Consider the following 25,366-nt stretch of genomic DNA (forward strand, 5'->3'; position numbering starts at 1 on the left):
AAGAATTCTCTCCTTAACTCGCTTGATAATCGCCGCTTTTGCTATACGCCGTCGTTCAACGAAGGACAAAGTTTCGCACTTGGCAGACTCACCGAATTTCACGCTTGACCCCCCGCTATATACGTCCAAAAGAATCTCACTTCGGTCCGTTACAGCATTTCGAGGTTTCATTTGCGAAGCAATGAATAATCCAGCGTGAACGCGATAGAAAAATATACGAGATAAGCAAAGGAAAGTTCGTGGAAAATCGATCGGACGAGTCTAGAACCAATTCGCTAAACAACCAAATTGTTCTCAAGTTTTTTCTCTCTCCCTCTCTCTCTCGATGTTGAAAAAGAAATCAATATTTTGGGAGTAAATCAACAATCGGGAATGAGGAGTGCGAAATGGTCTTTCGAGCTTTCGGCATCACAGAATCTGCAAATGTGTGCGAAACCAAATTCTCACCCATATATTTTTTTAAGAGTACGCAACAAAAATGTCGACCCACTTTTCCCATCGCCATGATGAATTGCAAATGTTTTTTTTTTTCCTTCATTTCGTTGTACTCCAACGTTGCAAACTTCAGCGTCGTCTTAATCTTTGACATGTTAATATTTCACCCAAACAGTCTCGAAATTTCACAGACATGGCAAAAAAATCTTGAATTGTAAGACAAAAAAATTAGAGTGCTATCTAAAAACAGTCCTCGCGCCCGTACATCCTTGAGACGCCGTGCAATTATTCATTCGATTGGTACGTCAATGCAAAACGGCTTACGAGAAATATCATTTTTGTAAAATAGGGTTCGCGTGAAGCCTGAAATTAGAATTTTATTCGATCGCACACTATGCGCGTATCGATACCGAGCGAAAAAAAAGAAAAAAGAACAAAGTTACGTGGGAAAGAAAGAGCGTGCGGAGAGCTCCTAAAGATATTTGACTGCCGATTTCCCCTCATTTCAATATTCGTTTTCTTTCGTTATTTCGATTACGTATCAACAACGATACCGGAACTGCACCGTTCGAGCCGATCGATCAAGCCCGCTTCGCTACTCCGCTATGCGGATTTTATATTTCTATTTCTTTCCACAGCATTGCTGCATTGCATGCACAAATCCCGCGAAGGTCTTACTAATATAAATGTATGCAAGTTTGTGTGAGACGAAAAAGATATTGAATTTGTTCGTAGCAAAATGGCAATAAAAGACGTTGGTGCTCGGTAGATTTTCTATAAATCCTTCCTTCTTTCTTTTTCTTTTCTTTTTTTTTGTTCTTTTTAATTATACTCTCGATAAAATTCAGGGCCGTCACGCGAGTGATTCCGGGAAAAGTAGTTATTCGCTGCGCCTGGTGTGCTGTGGCCGATTTAACTTTGGGCCCGGAGAAACCCTTTGCACGTTGATACGGCCCCGCACCTCACCGAATCTACGAGCCACGAACGATTAGACGAAGAAAAGGCGCAAGTCGCATCACCTTAGGAAATAAATCATGCGCATTATGCCTTTTTAGGTTTTAGTAGACAACATTTTTATACATTTGGATTTAAGCGAATTCTTTTGTATTATCTATGGCTACGGATACATCTATATATACGAATGATATTCGTACGGGTTAATAAAGGCCTCTCGAGGTCTCCGGGTCGATCGTTATTGGATCGGGCACTCCCTCTCAGCGGCCCAACATCCCGCAACGCCCATAGCCCCAATAACCCATAAAATGCAACATTTTGTATCGCGTATACCAATTATTCGTCTTCGCCCTTGCTTTCTTTGTGCGAGATCGTCGCGAGGGCGTGACACACACAAGCGCACGTAATATTGGCAATTACGTGGACAGAAATATTTGGCAGCTCAGACATATTATTTTATTTATTGTAGAAATCGGGGCTCTCGATTTGGCAAGGACGATCCAACTCGAGTTGCTCGATTCTCTTACATTTTATTCGCAGCATCGATGGATAGCTGTCACTCGAAATTATTCCACGAATAAAGTCAATTCGTTGACTAGTTTATGCCCGGTTGGAGTTCAACGAAAAAGTTGATCGATTCGTTGTCTCCAGAGCGGTGGCTTCTTCCCAAGCGCCCGTGTCACGGAAATGCTATCTGCGAATGTAAAACCGAATAAGAAATATCGACCGGTGTCAATAATTCGCGCACGTCCAGCGCAACGGAACTCGACAATGGCAGTGACGAACTATGACTTATACTTGAGATGATTCAAGCAGACGAAGAAGCAAAAGGTATGCAATGGTCATCGTTGCTCAATGCTGTCTCTCTTTCTCTCCCTATCAGGCTCTCTCCCTCTCGACATTTCTCCCCTCTCGATGGTTACACCGCAGCAAGAGACGTGCCAGCGGCCATTATAAAAATAACTGCTGATTGGAGGTCCTACCAAGAAAAGTCGTAATCGCATCCTGAATGTTGTCAGCTCTCTCTCTCTCTCTCTCTCTGTCGTCTCTCTTTCGATGTCGATACTCCTTTTTATTTCTCTCATTCCCTCTCGCCATTCCTCTCCCTTTTGTCTCAAGCGAGACTGCTGTGGTAAACAATAAGATCTTCCCCCGCGCCTCTCTGTCGTCATTCTCTACTTTCTCTCTCTCTCTCTCTTTCCCTTCAACTTTGTTTTCTTCTCTGTCATTTGGAGTTGATGGTGGCGAGGGCTCATCGCGGCAATCCTCCTCCATCATCACGCGTTTTGTCGCTTTCCACAATATTTTCTCGGCCTTTCATTCTCATCGATGAACTCGGCTCTACACCTTTTCCGTTCCTCCTGGTTGTTTCCATTTTTATTTATTTTCGCTACATTTTTGAGGTGCTCGAAGATTCGAGGTGTATGGCACGTTTTTTTCTGCGGTTCCTCACTTCCATCACGTCGGTTTCACTCCCAAATAGTTGACGCGCTTGTCGCCATACTTTTTCGGTAAATCGCTTTAAATCCTCGATGAACAATAATTTGAGAACAAATAGCGAAGGTCCACGTTGCTCGGACCGAAAATCTAGCCCCCCAACCATCGATTCGTTCTCGATTTTTCAATTATTTTTGCAATCGATTGGCCAACAGTCAGAACCGATGTTTCCGAGGCCGCTTGCGTGAACGAAATTATAAGCGACAGGAGCGCAATGAAAATCCCTACTTTCCGCCTCTGCAGTCCGATCATTCGGCGTTGTTTCGTTTTCGTAAAAAAAAAAAAAAAAAAAAAAAAAAGTAAGTATAAACGAAGCGCTTTGAAGAAATAAAATAGCAGAAAGCGTGTTATGTAAGCGTTTATTTGAAATGACATAAATAAAATACGTCTTACGTGGCCGCGCGCCGCGGGGGAACATAAAAGAGAGACATGAGCTTGAGGCGCGTCAAACGCCCTTTGCACGCACGTACCTCGCGTCCGCATGTGTACCGACGCAATGGTCGTTCAGCTCTTCGACAAAGCAAAGTCTCACTTTCGTGACCGTTGTTCACACCTCAATGCGCATATTTGTCGTGAACATCTTGGAACGTTTCCATCTCATCAGCAGCGCGATGCAGAGTTTTTATAATCGACTCCGAAAGTGTTTCGACTCTTCGCAAAGGGAATCGAGCTTGTCCGATCGAACTTGCTTAAAATCCGGAGTCGATCGATCCTCCATCAAAGAAACGACGAGAGGGAGAAACTTGTCAAGATAAGAAGCTTCTCGCTGGATATGAAAAGCCTGCGCCATTTTGCGAACGGTGCACCGGGGACGCTTTATTGTTGGGTCGCTACATAGGGACATTAAAGTTGGCTTGGTCGGGCGCGTATATCAACAATAATTGCAGGGGCCAATAATAAAGCCCGAGGGGCCAAACGAGAGCAGGCAGCTCGATAGCCCGAAATTGCCGGTTCCCCTACTACGAGAGACACACCATAAGCGCGCGCCCTGGTTGTTGCGCGGCGGCGACGCGGGGCCCGCGCGGAGCCGCGGTTATTATACTTCGGCGTCCTGTTCCTGGTGCGCCGCGAGCATCGAACAATATGGCGGCAGCCCTTCGTCCTCGATGGCGGATAAACGATCCTGCGCGATACTTACCTCCTTGCTCCCTCCCTCTCGTCCTTTATCTTCACTCGTGTATATCCTACGTGCACTCGCATTGTATATGCTTATAAATATACAGCTCGCACCGACTATTACTGTATACAGATAGCCCGTATCTCGGTACCGATTTCGCGATAGTCGTGTACAAAGGGAGGCGTGTTGAGCCACCACCATCATGAATTTTACCATAGCCAATATCCCGAGGAATATACACGTACTCGAGAGAGAGAGAGAGAGAAAAAGAGTGCGAGAAGAAAAGTTGGTAGAATCCGCGCGTCGAGTAGTCGCTCCTCGGCAATCGTTCGCAAGCTCGTAAAACTATACGTAGCTCGCGTGATAGTCGCGATTTCGTTATTACACTCGTTAACGCCGCTCGGCCACTCCAAACTCTAGGCAAACTCGTTAAATCCCATAGTTGAGCTTCTCTTCATCCTAGTCCCATCGCTTTCTCGCTGTACGTGCGCGCCTCGTTCCCCTTCCCTTCTCGCCGTTTTTCTCCAACTTTGATGAGCTTCCATGCACCTAAAAAAAACAAGACACACGTGTGTATTCAAAGTTTTGCCCTCCCTTGATGCTCGAGCACCAATAACACCCTGTACGAGCTCACCGATTGCTCTGAAACACGTCGCGCACCGACGTGACGCTTACCAAACTCGATGACTCAAGAGTCATCCTCGACCCTCTCAATCTGTTGAATTTTACTTGAATTGATGGACCTTTAACCGGCTCTTTCCTCGCAATATCGAGCATGCGAGCCGACTTACCGCGATGCTTCGAACATTAATTCTGCCTCGGCGTCATTAAACGTTGCTTTTTTATTCTCTTTGATTGCAGGAACTCCGATCAATCGTTTACCCATTATGGCCAAATCGGTTCTCGACCTCTACGAGCTCTTCCAACTGGTCATTGCTCGAGGCGGCTTAGTCGATGTTATAAACAAGAAACTATGGCAGGAAATCATCAAGGGCCTACACCTGCCTTCGAGTATCACATCCGCTGCATTTACGCTTCGAACTCAGTGAGTAAATCATTTCAGCCTGCCATTGTTCGCCAGAACGTTTCCTGGTCGAGTTCTTCGTCAAAAAAAACGTGACATCCTCGAGCCAATTCCCTCTTACGTTGGAGACTTACATTATTGGTCGCTACGGCGAGTCTTTCGAATTTGCGATCGCGGTGATGAAAGTTCTGAAACAAAAAAATGGCGCCACTTATAGATCGCTCGAATATAACGAGGCTAAAAAATGATGCTCCGCGGTGCCACATGACACACGAAAGCTCTGCTTCAAAGGCGAAACTTTGTCTCGGATGGCGGTAATATGAAACACCGAGAAAAATAAATGTCTGAAAATAACCGTGAATAGAACTCGCCGAACTAGACAGCCGAGACAAGATTTATTTGAGCGTTTCGTACTTTATAATTAGTCGATAACGAGTCGGAAAGACGAAAAATATCGTGGCGAGAGCGGAGATGCGAGTTAATTGAATTAACTCGAGTTTCCCCAACATCTGCGATATTCGTTGTTCCGTGAAATCTCACTGAATATTTAGTCAGAATTAATCACACCGTCGGCCTCTTCGGAGCATCGAACATCCTCGGAGACATTGGAAACATGCGTTGTCCTCTGAAAATTACTAATTTAATGCATGTTCGCTAATATTTACCCCGGAGAGCAGCCATTGCTACAGAACACAAAATGGCGACGGAGCGAAAAATTGGGCTGGGTGATTGATCGGGGAATGAGAAAAAATTGTCACGTTCGCTGATAGAAACGATTTATAAGCCTTGCAGAATGTTTTTCTCGCTCGCACTCCTCTTCGATGCCCCGAAGGCGCATGTACACATACTTCTCAATTACAAGTGCTGGATATGCGCGAGGATCGGTCGCGCCACCGCGCGGTGGCGTCCCATTGCTCGAATGATGAATGTCCCTTGGCGTCCCGACGTTCTGTCGCACGTCACGAGTAGCATACAAACACGCGCACACGTATAAACACACCAAGAGATTCCAAGTTATTTTCACGATGAAGCAGCGAGCAGCGACTGTGAAGAAGACGAAATAGAAGGAGGAGGAGGAGGAGGAGGAGGCATCGTCAGCATCCTCTGTATTTCATATTAGACGACGCTGGTTAATACGTCACTCAGTCGCGCGAGACTCGGTCGTCTCTTTCTCTCGTATGTATCTCGAGCGATAGACTCTTCTTCGATCTTTCTTCCTCTTTCGATTCCTTTTTTCTCCTTCTTGTAGCACAGAGCTACGCCTCTCAATCCCATCGCGGAAGCCTCATTTAGAAATGTCGTCGGTTCGCGTTTCGTCTCTTTGGACCGGGACGTGAAGGCATTGCGATCTCAAAACTCGTGCTCTGTACGCTCTCTCCTCCCTACCCATCGACTTTGTATTATTATTCGTTCTATTATATACGGAGGAGCCGCGAACGTGCCAGAATTCAGCAATGAACGAGCCATTAACGATGCGTTCTCGAGCTTAAAAACCACCGAGAGAAAAAGAGAAGAAACAAATGCGATAGACTGACAAAACGAGAGATAAAACGTACCTGGAAGGTTTCGATTATTGTAATATCCCTGAATTTGTAATTGCGGAAGTTGGACCGCGATGAGGGGTCAAACGAGGCCAGCGAAGCACACGTTTTTCATTCTCTTTTTTCGAACACACCAAAGTATGGAGATTTTTGCACACTTTTACACGATCAATAGATATTTACAGCTATATGGGACGCGTTTCGAAATAAAAGCTGGCGCGTATATATGTTCTTGGAATTAACAAGTATACGCATTGACAAACGAGGATACGCGCGCGTTGAAATATTCTCGACTATGTCAATTTTGACACGTGCACGTCATCTTTTGGGTCTATCTCTCACACCAGATATTTCTTACATATAAATATAATGTAAGTGCGTACGTGTGTGTGTTTAACTGTTCTGTTATTGCGCTAAGCGAAAGAAGCGTGATATGTGTAACGCGTTAATATTATGTTCCACTGGTCGTTTCCACAGATCCGTACACACACACACACACGTGTTTATAGATATTCTTTTGTACGTCACCGACTTGTTTATTTTTCTTTGGTCAGAGCGCGAAAGCGCAACGCTTATGTGATGCGATATGAGGATAGCTTTGTTTGGATCGAATCTTGGGAATACAAATAAGCGAAACGGCCAGGCGGCTTGCGGCGTTAAACTAGCGAGAAACGACGCGTTGAGATCGGCGGGAGGGAGGGAGGGAGCGTGAGCCTATGCAGGCAGCGCCCTCCGAGCGGTAGCGTTGTGGCACTAACCCCCTCGTTACAAGCAGCGTTCGTCCAAACTTCTCGACGGTTCGCGTGCGTTGTTCTTGCTAATAAAACGAAAAGAAGTGAAAAAGAATGTGTGAAATAAAAGCAACGGTAGAAAAGCAGCAAAAGCCGATAAATTTTGAGCGCATTTCGCTTTTGAAGTGATCCCATATCGTAACAAAAGTTTCAACGTTCTGTTTTCATGTTTCGGCATCTTCCTGGAGTTGAGTGATAAAAGTCTAGCTCTCGCGTTCGGATCTCGTAATTTTCGCAATACTCTTGAAACGCGCCCGCCAAACGGAGAATGGAAATTCGTGGTACATTTGATTATTTTGATAAACCATCGCGATCTCGCACGCTTGCTTTAATCAAGCACATTTTCGCGTCAGCACTTTCGAGCGTTCTCTTTACTTTTGACTCTTCCACATGGAATACGCTTTTCGCCAAGTTTCCAGCTGCTCTTCGATCCCTCGAACGATCTGCCGGTTCAACTATCATGATTTTCAAGAACGTTCGTAACCCCCTCGAATCCGTCTCACTCCGATAGCATTCGCTGTGTTTTTCTCATTTGTACCCTGCTCGCTCGAGAGCAGCGAATGATGGATCCGTCGTAAAAATTCAGCTTGGTTAAGCGAAGTGCAAAATGCTTGCGCGCACCATTGGATACAAAGGGCGATCGATACGTTTGCCTCTCACGAATTTGATTATCACCCTGAGAGCCTCCAAGATTTATACCACCGGGTCTCATCTCTTTCGTCGGTTCTTTCGAAACACACTCACACTCGTTAAAATCCATACACACACGTACAAGTTTTCGTGTTTCCTCTTCGACTCTCTTCGAATCTCTCGACTCGAAAGAGCACGCCGTATCGAAGAACGAAGGTACTGGAGGGTCGCTTCGGACTCTGGAACGCGTGGCTTTGCCAATACTATACTTTTAGACTCACCCGTTCGCCTGCCGCGCGCGTGTTTTTTTATCCCGCTTATATATGTCTGAGTGTCCGTCTGTGTCGACTCCAGAAAGGCCACAGTCTGGCAGCAGACAATCGTAAAAATCGAACGATGCTCGCGCGAATTATAGGCTGCGGTATAACAACGTTCACCAATAGAATTTACACACGCCAAACTTCGTATCTGTACACACATGTGCCCCCCCCCCCCCCCCCCCCCCCCGCCCCATTCCATCGTATATAATATTTCTCCAGATCGCTCAGCCACCACTCACATGCATCGGGGACTCGTCTGCGAATCGTCTCGGCATTTTGTACGACATAATGTAATAGCCACCAAACGATAAATCGAGCGTGCACAAAAAAACAAAAATATAAATTCGTCCCGAATCTAACACACCTGGTGGCAAAGTCGTTAAAAAAGTCCAAAATTGCTCTCGAACTTAATTGCAATTTTAACACTATGTCGGAACGCAATAATTCGAGATCATTTTAAATTGCTAGTTTAAATATAAAAATGATGGTTATTGAGCGACATAATTTACTGGCACACAAGGCTTTTTTTAAAAAGACTTTCTTTCTGACGATCATTTGACGAGAACGACTTTGCTATTCGACGAAATTTTCATAGTTTCTGAGCGGAAAAATAGCGGAAAATTTGAATGTGAAATTTTTCCGCCCCGATCGAAATAATAAAAATGTTTCGAATTCGAAAATTCCAAGCGAGGTTAGGTGACTGATTCATACTCTTAAGGAGCTTTTCCGATTTGTTATTCCAGGTACATGAAATATTTGTATCCGTACGAGGGCGAAAAATTGGGACTCTCAACGCCGTCAGAACTGCAAGCCGCGATTGACGGAAATCGACGCGAAGGACGAAGGAGCAGCTACGGAACTTACGGAGGCGGCGGCGGTGACAGCATGATGCCAAGAAATCCACACACCCCGGTCTCCATGGCGCTGCACCCCCAAATGTCACCCTTGTCACTCGTCTCCGCGGTCGCCGGTGGTCAACACCACGGGTCCCAGTCACTGGTTAATGGTAGCGCGGCCCACACACCCATGCCACATCATCCTCATCATCCGCAGCATCCTTCCGGACCGATCGGTACGTAATTCGATAATTTAACTTCCACACGCTTCTGTTCCTCTTGGTTGCATCTTTTTTTCATACCATCAATACTCGGGATCATTTGGAAGGTCTACGAAAGACGTGAACTCGTTTTTCACCTAATTCGAAGCTTAAGGAGTTTCGGTACAGGCAATACAATGTTGCCATGCTAAACCATGCTAAAAGCATAAAAAATTTCAAAAAGTTCAGAATTTTATAAAATTTGGTGAACATATTCTTTAGTGCCAAATTTGACAATACAAATTTTTTAAGATTTTTCTTCTACACAGTTATCGAGTAATCGATCACTAAAGTTCACGTGTATAAGCATAGCGTTTTCATATATATAGGTATACATTCCGGGCATAAGAAATCTGCTTTAATGCGTCTCGATAACTAAGTAGAAGAAAATTTTGAAAAAAATTGTGTTTTTGCACTTGATGTTGAACAACATTATCACCAAGTTTGATCAATTTCTTAATAGAGACTTTTGTACCGAAACTCCTTAAGGAGGAACATCAGCTCGAGAGAAGTGGCGATAGCTTAATGAAACTTTTAGAATACATTTTTGGATATTTTTTGTACAGCCTCTCCAATTCTTAATCCATTTCATTGAGCCATTTTTTAGTAAATCATTTCTAAACTTCGAATATTTAAGGTAGATGGGTGAATATTCGCTATCCAAGATTACGCGATGATATTTTTTGATTATTATTTTTAAATATCTATTACACGACGAATGGATCAGTAAACTCACTTCATAACCTATAAAATTTGTAAACAGCAGTGGCAGCTAGTCAAAATGAACTTTTCAATTTCAAACGTTTATTTAATAATAAAATTGTATAAAAATGTTGGTTCTTTATCAATTATATTTCTAAAATAATAAAATTATTGTTTTCAAGCAAGTCTTTTGAAATATTCGAAAAATATAGTTGCTGCAAAAATCACGTAGCCGTCACCCATCAACCTTAACACCCACGCATGGGAAAAAATTCCACAGACCCCATCTTTTCATACTCAAAAACAAATAAAAAATGGTGATAGTTTAGAAAATAAGTGCTATTCCACAGTTTGAACTTTGAAGACCATGTGTGCGAAATTTGAGGTCGTTTAATTCTGTCATTTTTTTATATATATCACATAAATTCCACCAAAAAATGACGTATTTTTGGGGCCTAATCCCGTATAAATAAAACAAACAGGGTTTACATAACCTAGATAATTTAGATAAAAACAATGAAATTCGTGATTACATAACCTCACTTTACGTGAAGCTGATGTTCCTCCTTAAGAGTATGGATCAGTCGACTAACTCCACTTGGAATTTTCGAAATCGAAATTCTTTGACACAGTTTGACCGATTAAAAAAAGGCTCTGTCAGCCCACGCAGAACGATGGCAAAAATCGACTGACAGAGCCTCTTTTTAATCGGTCAAACTGTGTCAAATGATTTCGATTTCGAATTTTGCAGCAATCTCTCTCGCACTCACGGTTGCGATATACCGACTGATCCATCCTCTTAAATGTCATTGAGAACAATTGAAAATTTGAATTTGAAATCATTGCTTAGATCGGGATTCATGTGCTGGCGGCTGCAAAACACGGTGGAGCCTTGAAGTGATTTAAGGGCGGGGGGGGGGGGGGGGGCAGAGTATTTTTCACTCATTCACTCGATCTATTGATGTCGTAGATTAGATTGAAAAATCTTTGTTCAATCGCCATTCAACGCTGTTGATGAGCAGGATTTTATTTAGCTCGAGATTTTCAGTCTTATGTTACGAAAAGTTGAAATTTGTTTCAGAAAAATTGAATCGCAGCGGAAATTGTGAATTCGAGTAATTATCGAGTTCGTCAATCCAAATGGCTTTTATTTTCAAAACACGTAAAAGAAAGTACGAGACAAAAATTCGATGGAAAACTTAAATTAGATACGTAACAGGATATTGCGCGTGAGCGGGGGAACGAGGGAGAAAAAAGTGGAAAAAAGAAAATACGACGATCCGAAGAGAGTAAAGTTTATTTTAAATCGGTAGTCGTCAGGAGTGCTCGTCTCTTCTCCCCCGAAGTTTCTCTTTCTCTTTCCCGTTGACTCGTCTAGGCCTCCCCGAAGATGATGATGCGAGAGAACGAAGGAGGCGTAATTGATTGTACGATCCGCTCGTAGACAGGCGTTAACGGATGACTCTCGCTAACGAGCATTCCTCGTGTTCTCCCTCCAACCCTCCAAACCCCTCTCGTTTCCCACCCTCGAGAGAGAGAGAAAGAGTGAAACTACCGAAGCTTCGGCGCCCTTCGTTCGCGCGATCTTTCTCCCGTTTCCGCTTTCTCTTATCTCATCATCCCTTTCCGCTCGCACCCTCTCGAGGCTCATTCCCTCGTAATTTCATTGGATCCAAACTTTTCGATCCCGCCCCTCAATCCCACAATCCTCGTATTTCGATTCTACGAGTTTGAGATGGAGGCGCAAAAAAAATGACACTTATTACGAGAGAGAGAGATCCAATAAGAGCTCGTGGCTATATTTCAACTTTCCGGGGCTTTCGTTTATCTCGACACAATTCGTTTGACGCGGTCTCCGATTGAGAGCTTCCCACCCGAACAAAAAAAAATGCCACGCTTTCTGTCAAATAAAGCGTCTACCGATGCGATCTCTCTTACGTTATCGGCCTTTCTCTTACTCACTGCTTCTCCTCCCGTGCCCTTTCATCTCGGCCCCTCTTATTTCAACCGTCTGATGGACCAACGCCAATCAACGAAGCGCGGCTACACGAATTTAGCATCCGTCACCAGAACTCTCTCGCTCTTTCTCCCTTTCTCTCCTTTACTCTCGTGTCTTACCGAGATGATAGAACGAAACTTCTTGACATTGGCGAACGATCGATCAACTATACGAAAACGGCGCGCCCGGACTACCTCGATGAGCTATTTCTTGCTTGGACTACTTATAAGAATCTACTCTGTTTTGCTATGGACTCCTTCGTTATTGAGCTCTTTTCGTCAATTTTTTCGCTCTTCCTTCTCATTTTTTAACCCTCTTTGCAGCTTTATTTCTTCAATTTACTAAATTTCATTTTCTCTTCGAATAATGTGATTGTTTCGTTGAAATTAATCCATAGAAATCCTAAAAATACTTAAATTTATTGAATTTCATTTTTTTTTTTATCATCGCACATGTCAATGAGGAAATATTGAAATTTTCTTGATTTTTTATTTCTTTAAACAGGTCCCATCCCAGGTCTAGCACCCGCTGAATTCGAGGCTCGTATGGTCGAGTACGTTAAATTATTGAACAAAGAGCTCAGAAATGCGGGCGGAGGCACACCACCCCCGATGATACACCGACAGGGTAGCGCATCTCCACCACCCAGCACACCCCCACGTGAGGCGTTCAGTGCTCTCGAAATGTCACGATTAACACTCTGGAACATGTACAACAATAACACGCTGTATCCTGGAGTTGGACATCAGCCACCGTTATCTCCACAAGCCTCGAACTCACCACATCGACAAGCAGCGAGTCCTGAACCTCAGAGAGAAGCCCTCGATCTCGGACTCAGGTAAGTTTCAACCTATTCGTCAATTCGATCAGAATCATTTAAAAAAAAAAAAAAAAAAAAATACCGATTCGATCCATTATTTCAACTCCTTTCTCAACTTCGTCCATTGAATTTCCATTCGAATTTGTATCAATTAGATTCCAAACGACTGTTGGACGTCATCAGATTTTCGGTATTGGAAAAAAATCTTAAGAATAGCGAAAAGTTATGAAATCGGTGAAATCTTGATTCACAGATCATCACCGTTGTCCTCATCACCTACGAGACACAGCCCACCCTCCTCGAGCAGTAGCATTCAGGCCAAGAGGGATCCAGAGCTCTCCGGTACACCTGGTCCACCACCTGCCAAGAGGCTACTTTCGGACGACGATAGCCCCAATGAAAAACACGTTCCAGCACTGGCGGGCACTCATATCAAAATATCCAATCGCGGTAAGAATCTTTTACGAGGAAATATAAATTCATCAAAATATTTCCAAGTGGAATTTAATTATGAAAAATGTGGAAATTTCTTTCGTTGAAATTTTTAGTATCTCAGTTTTTATTGAAAGTAAACATGAAGTTTTTGGTCAGCATTTATTTTTGATGAAAAATATTAAGAAAAATCGTTTAAATTGAATGCAATTTTTTTAAGACTTTGTTTCTTTCGTTTTTTTGGCAGGTGACGGTCGGAACGGTGATAATTCCTTGGTCGTCAGTATGGAGCTCAATGGAGTAATGTACCAGGGTGTTTTGTTTGCACAGACAGAGGGAAGGAGCACGACGACCGCTACTAATAATAACACAAAAGCGGCGAGAAGTATCGTCTCGTGAGCGCCGAATCAGCCGAGCAATCAGCGAGACTAGTCTCTCGTACCATGAAAAAAGGGAAAAAGGAACAGTGAAGAAGAGAAAAAGAAATCAACAAAAGAAGACACAGTCGAGTCGCGTGTTATTTTTTTTCTTTCGTACCTTTGCGTTACGATAAACCAATGTCTGCCGATTTCCGGTCTCGGAGAATGAAAAACTGCAACATTGTTGAGTCACTTAAGCATTTCAAATCCTCGAGAACAAGGCATTGGAGAGAAAGAGAGAGGGCTAAAATTATAAAAAATTAATAAGTTCATGTAAACTGATAAACTTGAAAAGGGCCTCAACGATTTGTATAATGGTAGGCGTAAAAAATCGATTATTATCACGATCGGTGATGGCCCATTTTTTTAATTATTTCGTTAAAGAAAGATAGAAACAAAGAGACGCAAGATATCGACTTATTTTTTCCTATTTTTTCGCAGTATTAATTATTTTATAAAATATTCATATGATTTTTCATTAAAACGTGTGTGCCCTGCCACCTCTGTGATGCGTCGATTTTTCATTTTTCTTCCATACACAATATAGAAGAAAAATGAATTTTTCGCATCGTCGAGTGGAAGGTGTGATTGTGTATGCTTGGCGAAAATATAATACGCCGATTTTGTAAAATAATTGATAGCGAAGAAAAACGTAGGGAAAAATAGACAAGGAATGATTTGTTTTTTGTTCTTTTTGAGAATGAGGAGCTAAGGCTCATCTCTCCTTGCAGGAGACTCTTCAATGTTGAAAAGTGAATATGTGAATAGTAATTTGTATGTATGGTCAAATCTTATGTGACTGTGTGTGTGCGCGCGTAATAAAAAAGAAGGAAAAAAGGGGAAAATGTTATTAGAATTTAAGTAAGTTTAAATTTTCGTAAACTTGCGATGCTTTTGTTTCGAGGAACTGTCGCAAATTCAAGTTCCTCAAGTGTATTCAGTCTCTTGAGTGTGAAGAGATAAACGACGATGATTATTATCAAAAATTCGGAAAGAAAAAAATTAGCCACATGCCCCAAACGCCACTGGTTCACAGTGAATCATGACAATATTTTTAATTCGTTCATTCTTTCGCTGTTGCATTCATTTTAAAGACCCACACGTAGAAAGCATTTTTTTTCATTTTACAATTAAATATGTTGGTGCCCCTCCCGATAATACTAATTTTTGTATGTAATTGCTGATAAATTATTGAGATTTTTTTTCTGATAATAAATTATTTTTCAAGGGTTTGATGAAGTAGTAGTCGCTTTGTTATTTTTTGCCGGGTGTGAAAACTTTATTCTCCAAACTAGATGCATTAACGTTATGATTGAGATTCGAAAATACGATTTTTGATGGAAATAAGAAAGATAAATGAAAAATCCTGACTTATTCTCAACAAAATCGATGAAACATCTCCAAAAATTACAACTAAAATCTTGCTTTTTCGAGAATTCGTTATCCAAAATATGAAAATTTTACAACAAATGTTGAGTTCTCTAGCAGACTTGAATATGCGATCAAGTGGATAAATGATTTTAACGATTTTTTTTCCTGTTTATATAAAAGTGCACACAAATTTCTATTTTCTTTTATTGAGATTAAGTTTAAACGTGAAAACGGTCATAGACAAATGTTTGTTCATTTTTTTATCGAACTCCCTCAATCGGATCAAGGAATAACTGAATTACGCACAAATAAAAGTGTAGAACCAGACCCCTGTAAGCTTTTCAGCCAGAAAGTATTAAAAAAATTGAAAAAAGCAAACGAAAGAATAAACGAACGGCGATTCGCTTTTGGTAGAGAAATGTAAATCATTTGAGAATCACTTTTACCGCTGAAGCAAAAAAAAAGGAAAACAACGAGGGAAAAAGGAAATGAGTCTTAATTTATTTATTCTTATCAGACGTTTGGAATTTTGTTGCGAGGTAATAACGATTATGAGATCGACGGCGAGCGAGTAGAAAAAGCAAACAATGAAGGCGGAAAAATAAAGAAAATCTGTACGCGTTTATATTTTATAGCATTTTATTGTCATTGATGAATATGTACATTCTTTTAAACTGCGACCAAGAGACGAGCAAAGAAAAATTGTAGTTTCGGGACGGGAGGGAAAAGTTAATTCGCGATGTCAATAATCAACAGGTTAAATCCACGAGAACAAACAACAATAAAACTTCCCTTTCCGTTTCCGGCGTTTCGTAAGTTTTGTAAATATAATTGATGCTCTGCGTAATATTCGTTTTTCAATAGATGTTTAAGTGAATGTAACGGGTTTCACGTGGATCTCCACCGATCACTCACACAATGTCACATAGTCGGTTTTTTAATATCGTGCTTCGGTTCTTTTTTTCAACGATTGAGTCTATTTCTGGGAGTGTTTTTTTTCTTCCTTTTTTTTGTAAACTCTCCTGCGATCCGAGGGAAGAGAGAAAACACCTCGAATGAGGAGCAGAACTTTATATATATATACACACAGACACACAACACACCATACACACACATATATATATATATATAAATATAAACAAAATGACTCGTAGGTGCGTAATCACATGATATTTAACAAATAGCGAAGATCCTTTGAAAAAGATAAAGAGCGAAAGACAGAAAGAAAAATATGAAAACGTATCAGAAATGATTGCAATACTTGCTGAAGTAGTGAAAATCCGTTTAGTCATAATCAGTAGTATAGATGTGTAGACAACGTAAGATATTAATGTCTAGCTATAAATAAATAGGAAGGAATAATAAAAGGAAACACAGTAAGGGAAATGAAATCTCCGAACGACGGACTATCCACTTAACATTTTGCGAAAAAATGAAGAATACGTACCTGGTGGAATAAACCATACAACGTATTTTAGAGTCTCTTGAATTTAATGGATTTTTTTTGCAAATTTAATGAAAATCACACGAAAAGATATTATATTGTTCATAGCTTGAAGGATAGCCAAAAAGACTGTTACATAAGAAAAATATTATTCTAGATACGATTTCTCACTACGAATATTATTATCGATATTATATTATCATCGTCACTATTATTATTACATTAGTATTTTATAATCATTAATATTATCATTATTATTATTATTTTTTTAAAATCATTATTCGAAACATTGTGAATTACGTTTTGTTATTGCATAAGAGAGTGAGACGTGTTGAAATTATTATTTTCTTTCTCCTCAAAAGAAAAATTCTCTTCCGGTAAGGTAATTGGAACTTTGGATGTGGATTATCCATAAAGAGCGAATTTTGCTTCTAGTAAATTTGCGATCACTTCATGTCGACCGCGATATCGAGAAAAAATGATATATATATATAAATATATAGTCGTACGTATATACGATCGCGAACAGCGACGAGTCATTGCGCTAAGCTAAATTCACGTAAATATTTTATTTTATAACGAAACATAAAAATTGAATGAAAATAAAGAAAAAAAACGCGACCCTAACTTTCAATAGAAAATTTATATTTTTATTAAATCAGCCCTTCCTGATCGATTGAATTTATTGGATTTCACTGAATTTTTGTAATCATTTTTGAAAAAATTATTTTGCAACGAAATATTGAATTTTCTCAAGATTTTCTGCGCAAGTTGTTAACTCGTCGTTGATCGTGATCAATGGCTAAACTTCGCGAACGCAATATATAAAAAAATACATTAATCAAAATCCTTGTACGTTCTTTTCTGTGTATTTTAATTTCGGCAAATTTCAAGCCAAATTGCGATGAACTCGGCAATATGTAAAACTCGTGAAAAACACGCCTCTTGATTGTGATTAGCGCGAAGTAAACGGCGCGTTTTTTTTAAACATGCTTCGAGCAATAAGGACATGTTTGAGCCAGTAAAACGCCCAATGTACGCGCGTGCCCTCCGCCCGAGCGCACCTAGATGAACAATTTTCTATGTACGCAAATCTTATACTATCGCACCTCACTCACCAGGCGCGCATATTATATCATTATTATCAATGTTGTGTAAATATTATTATATACTATATACGATATCATTAGAGAAACAAAAGAAAATAAGGGAAAAAAACAAACAAGGGAGGACTAAATGAACTCTGATTACATTCAAATATTGTAGCTTCCATAAATAGCAGCTTAATTATCATCTGTACATCTCTATGTAAACGTAACCGCCCTTTTCCTTCCGCCCGAACGCCCGCCCACCCTCGCCCACTACCAGGACTATGAATAATGAATAATGAATAAAAACGACATTACTTTTAAATTCGTTATTAATTGTCCATTAAATACGAATTATCCCCATCGTATATACAAATTAGATTGATGGGTGGGTCACAATAATTGCGTAGCTGCATTAATATGCTTTACCTACAATATGACAAACGTCCAAATTGCTAATTTTTGAAATAATACAAGAGAGAAAAATGAAATGGGGCATTACGGGGACTCAACATTTCTTAAAAACTGATCTATGCTTTCATTCCTTCTGTCATAGATTCCAGTGATTTGGGAAATGGTGAGAAACGTATTAGTTTTTCGGTTTTGAGGTGGGTTTTTTATGCAGCAGAGGATCGATGAAATTCTTTGCAGGATTCGGAGACACTTGTGCGTAGAAAATTTACCAAGATGGCACTAAATGCTCGATTTTTTAATAGGTTTTTTTTTATAAAAGTTTTTTTTAATCGCTCATAGTAATACAAAAAAATTTTTTTCCCACTATCAAATACGATATAATAGATTATGACGGAACGTTAGTTTTTCAATAAGATTTATCATTCACGAAAATACCTCGACAGGATGATGAAATGAATTTTCGATAAACTGTAATCGAGGTTGTTGAAGTGCGGTATAAAAGTGAAAAGTTATTATCTATCGATGATTCCGATGTATTTTGGTGTGATCCGGTCCTTAACGATTAGTAACAGGGAAACGCGTTTATTGCCTGAGCCAACGTAGACTTTTCCATGTCACTCCCAAACGCGTATTGTACGGACATCAATGATATGTCCTTGAGCTGACGTTGCGTGAGACCAAAATATTTGCCTACGAGCGCGTACTCCATCGACAAACTGGTATCGAATACACCTTTGTCGTCGGTCTGAAAAAAAATTTACTATTTTAATAATGCCTCATAAATATTTTAAAAATAAATTGAAATACTTACGGCTATGCAAATTGGATGCCTCGCATGGTATAAGTAGGCGAAATGATGTTGCTCGTACGATGGTACTGTTTTGCATTTCACGTTTGACGTGAGACATAGTTCTAAAAAATTTGAAAATAAACGAGCATAAGAAACTTGGATATTCTCTAAATTTTATACTGTAGCAGGTACAGATTTTTTGTCCTCACCGACAGGGATTCTTGATTGAAGAAGCATTTGATACAAATAATCTGAACCTCTTAAATGAGGATGAACAGCTGTACAATGGCCGAGCCTGTCGGGTCTGAAGTTAAGAATATCTACGATTTCCATTTCGTTCGGAACCTCAAACAAATACGTATTTTTTAATCAATTGTTAAAAAAAATAACTCCAATGACATTCCGCTCCATTTTGTGTGACATTTTTATGGAAATCAATAAGCAACATTGTTATTGTCTATGATAACAAAACACAAAGCTTTATGTAGATTAAATAGAACATGTATCAGTGAGTGCATAAATATTTACTTCGCCACAATGTGCAGAAATTTTCAGTCCAACTTGTCGACATTGCTCCAACAAATGGAGATAAGCATCACCTTTAGTAGGATCACCACTCAAGTCAATACCAACAATGTAATTTGGATATTTTGTGTGTAAGCTGATTGCCAATTCTGCATTTTCTCTGGCAACTTCATATGGATCTTTCCGGTCAAGCGATATTAAGAGCTTCACTATTATATTTGGACACTTGATGGCAGATGCTCTGCAATTTGTAAATATACCGTTTGAGATAATATTCACTTGAAGTCAATTATGCCTAGATCCTCTAATAATATGACAATAAGATTTTGAATCATGCTTACTGAATTCCAGAAATTATAGCATTGACATATTGCATTTTTGTCATTTTTCCTTCCACCGCTCTAGGTGTACTTCGCAACTCAAGATAAATCACATTATCTCTATAGAACTCTTCTATGGTGTCTCGAGTTGCAGCTGAAACTGCCTGTGGTGTGTCTGTGAGAGAGTGAGCGATTGCAAAAACTTTGAAGCATCTGTAGAAAACAATTGAAAATAACAAATGAATTTGTCGTCATTATTTTGAATTATAATGCGCGGGTTACGATGTCATTCAAAAACTAAAGTTGAACGATCTTTTGAGTGAAAAATCGTTGAAAGCTCTTTTTTCGGAGGGAACTGTTTTTCAAAGTTTAATTAACGTACTCATCCAGAGATGAGTGTTTCGTCAATGCCATTATATCGTAATCGTTCCATTCTGAAGAATTTTTCTTTTGTGACAATTTTTTCATAGTCTCTATACTGAGTGACCCATTCAAATGTGCGTGAAGTTCCTGCGAAATAAATTTTGTAGTTTATAACCTCGAGACTAACTTGTTGGACTGTTAATTTTGTGAATGTAATTATGGACTTACTATTTTAGGCAAGGCTCTGCAAAACTCTTGCAAATCCATGTTCCGCCTTAATTTCTGGTAGATTTACGTGCAATATTAATTACTGTGAAAAGCAACTCTGAAGTGCGGTGAGCTTGACAGAGAGAGGTTAATTTAATATTGTTTTCGGAAAATCAGAGTAAAAAAACAATGTATTTTGACTTTTACCAGATGTCGACATCTAGGACTGAAACTAATAACTATTAAAGTAACTTGTAATTTTTTTATCCTATGAACAAGCAATGTAATTCTTAAAGTCACGGTAGATGTCACCTCATGCAATATCCAAAGTCAAGAACTGTACCAACTGTACGAATTTGTGAACACCGTCGTAAAGTCGTAATATAACGCGGTTGTGACCCAAGTTTTTGGAAGTAAATAAATATTTTTTTCTCGCATAAAGATCGTATTTTTCAATCGTTTTATTGTATCAACTTACGTCATAATGTTCATCAAACCTTTCAAAGTGAAATCTAATAATCAATTAAAAGGAACTGAAAGGTCGGTAAAAATTATTTGTTCAATATCGTAATGGTGTTTTGAGTTTCGTAGAGGTTATGTTTTTCCAGAAAGGCGTCAGCTTGACACATGGGTTATATTGACACCACTTTACTTTTTTTCTTTATCAATACAGAAAAAAATTATGCGAGGAAATCTTAGCGGCGTTTCCATGTTTAAGCGACGATCAGGTGCAAAACCTTTTTCCCAAAAAAGAAGCGATAAGTTCCATGAAAATAATAACCCATAATGGACAACGCGGCAAACTATACTGCGTTGCCAAAACACCAATGTTTTTCGAGCTTGAACAAGTCTCTACCGAGTACTTTCCTACCATCTTTACTCTCTGGCAACATCCAAACTTATTGTCCAACTTTACTACCGTGGAACCTGTTGTTCCAAAATTGTCCGGAGGCGCTCATTTGATGCTTCCTGGTGTTGTCATTGATGGACCAAGGACTCTATGGTCATATGGAAAATTACCCAAAGGCACACGTGTCTATATTGATACTGAAGAAAACAAGGTGTTTAATAATAAGCAACAAACTTTAAATAGTAAAAATTAATGCCATAAAACATTGTGTATTATCAATTTATTTCCTAAAGGAATAAATCAACATTCTTTATTTTGGATTTTTGAATGACAATAAACCTTAGATTCTAACAGGCAGCTGTGGCAGTTGGAGTAACGGCTCTGTCTTCAGAGGATATGTACATGTCTGCTGGTCATGGGAAATGTGTCGACGTAATCCATGTGATAGGAGATCAACTGTGTCAGTTGGGTACACATTTGACAAGACCAGATCTTGGGCCATCGAGAGTAGCAACGAACAGTGTAAACCTGGAATCTTCTGAAGAAAATTCTCAGTGTACCGAAACGATAGTAGAAAATATTGAAAAAAATGATCCAGAAGAAGAAAACGAAGGGGAAAAAACAGAAGTTTCGTTGGAAGTGCGTAAGACACCGTTAAAATTGAATTTCATTATTTCTGTACAAACTTTATTTTATTTTCATTTTTTCTAACAGATTGAATCTTCGAACGGTGCGGCAGAAGAGCCATCACAACCACAACAAGAAACTGATCCTGTCAAAGAGATGGACAGTTTGCTCGAATATTGTTTCCTCAAAGCTTGTAAATCCATTAAAAAAACTGATTTACCAATGTTGAGCTCAACATTTTTCAAAAATCACCTCATCGCCGCCTGTCCCGAAGGACAAAGTGTCGACATAAAAAAATCGAGTTACAAAAAATTGTCAACATTCTTGTCGTCCATGAAGAGTAAAGGTGTTATCAATACCGAAATAACGAAACACGTCGAGAGTATTTTGGCCATCAAATCGGAACATTCGCTCTTACGGGATCTCGTCGTCTTAGAGGAAACTCCGGTCGTCCAACCGGCAGCAAGTAACGTGCCCGTTGTCCTCGAATGTTATAAAGTCACAGCTGATGTTCTTCCGATTCTCTCCAAATTTGGTTACGAGTGAGTGAATGATTTCCCTTCAGAGTATTCATTATAATATTTAATAAAAAAAAATTACAAAATTATTCTAATAATTGACATCTAACTTTTGTTTCAGAAAAGGAGACATTATGAAGCGGTTGGAAATTAGGAAATGTTTTACGGATTATGTGAAAAAGGAAAATCTTCAGGATGGAAAGTGAGTTAATATCGAACAATTTTCATACTCGGAGCGCTGAACATTCGAAATGAGCACTAATATTTTGAAACAATTACGTCTTTTAGTACCGAATGTTGTTTCTTGCAATGTTAATTTATTTGTTCCGTTTTGGAAAAGTTGGATTTGATGAATTTCATTCACGATATCAACGATTGAATTTCAAGTAGCCTGTAGTAATAACTCTCGTTGAATTTAGCCCAAAATGTTCGATTTTATTCGCGTTAACTGAATGAGAAGTTCTCTCTCAATCGGGTTTTTTCAGGAAATGTTACTTTGTCGCAGGATATTAAAGCTCGATCCAACGATCGCGGGCATACTGCGAACAAAAGAGAATCAAATTACGCTGACAATGGAGGACGGAATAAACAAGTTTATTGGGCGTATGACTCACGTTCATGAGATAACATTTGCTGGTACGAGAATACTGCACACGGGCAAATTGGACCCCATTGATATAACTGTGACGACACGAGCCAGCAATAAAAAAGTCACGTTGATCAATAATTTAGAAGCATTCGGAATAAAACTCGAAGCATTTAGCAAAGAATGCCAGGGCATTGGTGCGAGTGCGACGATAATTGACGTACCTGGAAAAAAAACCCCAAGCGTATTGGTACAAGGCAATCAAGTTATTTACGTCTACAAACTTCTGACAGGTGATTCGAAAATATTCTTTGAAGTTTGCTCAACAGATTTTCTACTCGACTGCTATCGATTTTTCAATCTACAACGAAACTTTCTTTGTTTTAGAAAAATATAAAATCAACAAGAACTACATAAAGGGCCTGGAGTTCGCACCTAAGAAGAGAAAATAGAATTACTAGAGAAACAGCTATTTGTACATTCATTTCGAAACCCTTTATGTAGCTTTTTCCAAGGTTTTATTGACGCCCAGGAGAATTTTCGAAAATAAAGATTCGATCTCTAAATCTTTTACCCCCATCTTTCCCATTCTCGTTTACATTGCCAATGCAGCCTTTTATTTTATTGGTAATTGTTTCGAATATTTTTTTTTTAGGGTTTTCGAAACCTACAAGATCCGTGATGTGAAAATTTTCATTTCCAGTATAACCATCTTGTGGAATTCTACCGGTTTTAATAATAGTCAACGTATCAAGAGATGCGGTCGCAGTTTGACGCTAAATATTGAAAGATGAAGGTGCGCGGACTCGACTATAGAAATTGAACGTTCGTCAAAATGCTGTAACCTAAAATCAGGAAAAAAGCTCTGATTGGTAGAAAAATGGTTGATGTGGCTAGTTTTTCCAATGGTCACGAAAAACTGAATCGTTCGGAAGGGAGTTTCATTAAATGTGCCGATCGAATCATGCGCGTTTCGGACTAAACGAGCTTCGTTGATCATACGAATCCACGGTCAGAAAATTCATTTTCGAAATGAACTCAATTCCGTGGATTTAATCATGTTGTATAGAAAATTCAACGTAATTCGACTTAATTATGAATATGATTGAGAGATTCGAGTATGAGCCTAAAAACAAGTAAAATTTGTTGTTGTTAAAATGTTTCCAGATCAAAATACAAGACAGGGACTGTTTACGCCGTGTCTGCGCCGTGTTTTTATTCGGTTTGGACAAGAATAACTGATCACGAGTCACGTGCCCCGTATGTGAATTCGAAAATCACGTATCAGTGAAACAACTCATCGCGTTGTCCGACGAGCAGGTCTCAAAGGGAATCAAATCACGCTCGGTCAGGCGAAGTAGTAACGGAATGTTTGCTCAGACTCGAAACACGTCCTCTCGACTGGGATTGAATTGGCGTCTGATCAAACGTGTACTCGAACTACTTCCGGTTCCGGGTCTGCGCCTTGTGTCGGTGATCTTGTAGCGTTAGTTACCGGACAATGAATTCAACTCCCGGTTTAATTAAGAAATCAGGACTGATCGATCACGTCCGTTTCATGCTACATTCCGAACGAAGTCGATCGGCCTTTGTCGAAAAATCTCGAAAGAATCAATGGAAGAGTCAAAGCTTGTGAAGAGCTTCTTTCCGGAAGGTAAAAGTTGTTTCAAAGTAGTTTAAAATATTGAAAAAAAGAAAAAAATAATCTTTCAGTTTCGTGAAATTTTGAAATTTCAATACTTTTCAATACTGACATTGTAAAAGTTGATTTGTTTATAGACACGGCTGGAGTCGAGGTACCGCAGAAAAAACTGCTGAAACGAACGACAGTTGAAAGAAAAGATTATTTTGATTCTAACGACCTGGAGTTGAAGAGCTTTTTGCCTAATTTTCATTCAGCTTTATGCGCCTCAGTTCGTTCATTTTTGGTGAGTTGCGTTTTTTTTTTACAAAACGGTTCTTGACAGATTTGCAGAAAGACTCGTTGACTTTTGGTTGCTCGTCGAGTCGAAACGTTACGGTTATATAATTATTTCCTTTTGCGGTTTGCTCCAGCGAATCCAGGTCGTCGCACAAGTTACAGCATTGGAGTTACTCTCTGGATGTTTCAAAGCAAGTGGCAGTGTGTGTTGTGGGCGACGGGGTGGGGTCCGAGGAAGGCACGAGAGGTCAGAAACACGTCTTTCGCCCCACGACTAACTCCTATGACCCAACGAGAAGTCAGATTAGCAGAGCTTCCGAGAGGAGTTTCGTGTGTCAGGATGATCGTCAGCAAACTCAGTTCTCCGCAGCTTTTAACCCAAAAGTAAAGTGTCTCCTATTCGGGGATTTGGCTAAAAAACCGTCCAATTGGTTGAGTGCTGCTTGACGAGAGAAAAACGAGTGTCACCTACTTTTTGTGTCGCTCCGTTAAGGGCGCAAGTTCATAAAAACGACCACCGGCCAGTTTCCAAGATAAGCTCGAGCGATCAAAGGTAAACAGGGCA

At 39.9% G+C, this 25,366-nt stretch overlaps 4 protein-coding genes across 5 annotated transcripts in view; 3 read left to right on the top strand and 1 right to left on the bottom strand.

The window, feature by feature from the left end:
- LOC122413084 (protein dead ringer-like) overlaps positions 1-18,005 on the top strand; it is a 107,812-nt gene extending 89,807 nt beyond the window's left edge. For both annotated transcript variants that reach the window (XM_043423195.1, XM_043423196.1), the window contains exons 5-9: positions 4,865-5,048; positions 9,053-9,381; positions 12,611-12,944; positions 13,180-13,376; positions 13,606-18,005. In XM_043423195.1, coding sequence (XP_043279130.1) covers positions 4,865-5,048; positions 9,053-9,381; positions 12,611-12,944; positions 13,180-13,376; positions 13,606-13,757 — 1,196 coding nt within the window. In that variant the 3' untranslated portion in view covers positions 13,758-18,005. The remainder of the gene's footprint in view (positions 1-4,864; positions 5,049-9,052; positions 9,382-12,610; positions 12,945-13,179; positions 13,377-13,605) is intronic.
- Positions 18,006-18,427: 422 nt separating this feature from the next.
- Ada (adenosine deaminase-like protein) lies at positions 18,428-20,481 on the bottom strand. The gene is made up of 7 exons (XM_043423198.1): positions 20,321-20,481; positions 20,112-20,239; positions 19,751-19,942; positions 19,413-19,650; positions 19,094-19,229; positions 18,906-19,006; positions 18,428-18,839 (listed from the first exon to the last, which is right to left on the bottom strand). The coding sequence occupies exons 1-7, from the start codon at positions 20,357-20,359 to the stop codon at positions 18,657-18,659; spliced, it is 1,017 nt and encodes a 338-aa protein (XP_043279133.1). The 5' UTR covers positions 20,360-20,481; the 3' UTR covers positions 18,428-18,656.
- A 178-nt stretch (positions 20,482-20,659) lies between these two features.
- On the top strand, positions 20,660-23,446 carry eIF2D (eukaryotic translation initiation factor 2D). The gene is made up of 7 exons (XM_043423197.1): positions 20,660-20,839; positions 20,973-21,360; positions 21,504-21,788; positions 21,864-22,318; positions 22,416-22,496; positions 22,800-23,173; positions 23,268-23,446. Exons 1-7 carry the CDS (start codon positions 20,784-20,786, stop codon positions 23,330-23,332), a joined length of 1,704 nt encoding a protein of 567 aa, XP_043279132.1. The 5' UTR covers positions 20,660-20,783; the 3' UTR covers positions 23,333-23,446.
- A 1,213-nt stretch (positions 23,447-24,659) lies between these two features.
- The window catches only part of LOC122413233 (Down syndrome cell adhesion molecule-like protein Dscam2), an 86,691-nt gene continuing 85,984 nt past the window's right edge, over positions 24,660-25,366 (top strand). The window contains exons 1-2 of the mRNA XM_043423434.1: positions 24,660-24,808; positions 24,936-25,354. The gene's annotated coding sequence lies outside the window, so the exon portion shown is untranslated. The remainder of the gene's footprint in view (positions 24,809-24,935; positions 25,355-25,366) is intronic.

Source organism: Venturia canescens, chromosome 7, assembly GCF_019457755.1.
Source record: "Venturia canescens isolate UGA chromosome 7, ASM1945775v1, whole genome shotgun sequence".
Classification (NCBI taxonomy): Eukaryota; Metazoa; Arthropoda; class Insecta; order Hymenoptera; family Ichneumonidae; genus Venturia; species Venturia canescens.

What these genes read in the sequence shown, in the direction of transcription:
- Ada (XM_043423198.1), bottom strand. Translation starts at nt 20,359, where the DNA reads ATGGATTTGCAAGAGTTTTGCAGAGCCTTGCCTAAAATA. An exon ending in TTTCTGCACATTGTGGCGAA is followed by an intron (nt 19,230 to 19,412) that starts GTAAATATTTAT and finishes TATTTGTTTGAG; the next exon opens with GTTCCGAACGAAATGGAAAT. An exon ending in GGCATCCAATTTGCATAGCC is followed by an intron (nt 18,840 to 18,905) that starts GTAAGTATTTCA and finishes ATTTTTTTTCAG; the next exon opens with ACCGACGACAAAGGTGTATT.
- eIF2D (XM_043423197.1), top strand. Translation starts at nt 20,784, where the DNA reads ATGTTCATCAAACCTTTCAAAGTGAAATCTAATAATCAATTAAAAGGA. An exon ending in CAATTAAAAGGAACTGAAAG is followed by an intron (nt 20,840 to 20,972) that starts GTCGGTAAAAAT and finishes TTATCAATACAG; the next exon opens with AAAAAAATTATGCGAGGAAA. An exon ending in AAACAGAAGTTTCGTTGGAA is followed by an intron (nt 21,789 to 21,863) that starts GTGCGTAAGACA and finishes TTTTTCTAACAG; the next exon opens with ATTGAATCTTCGAACGGTGC.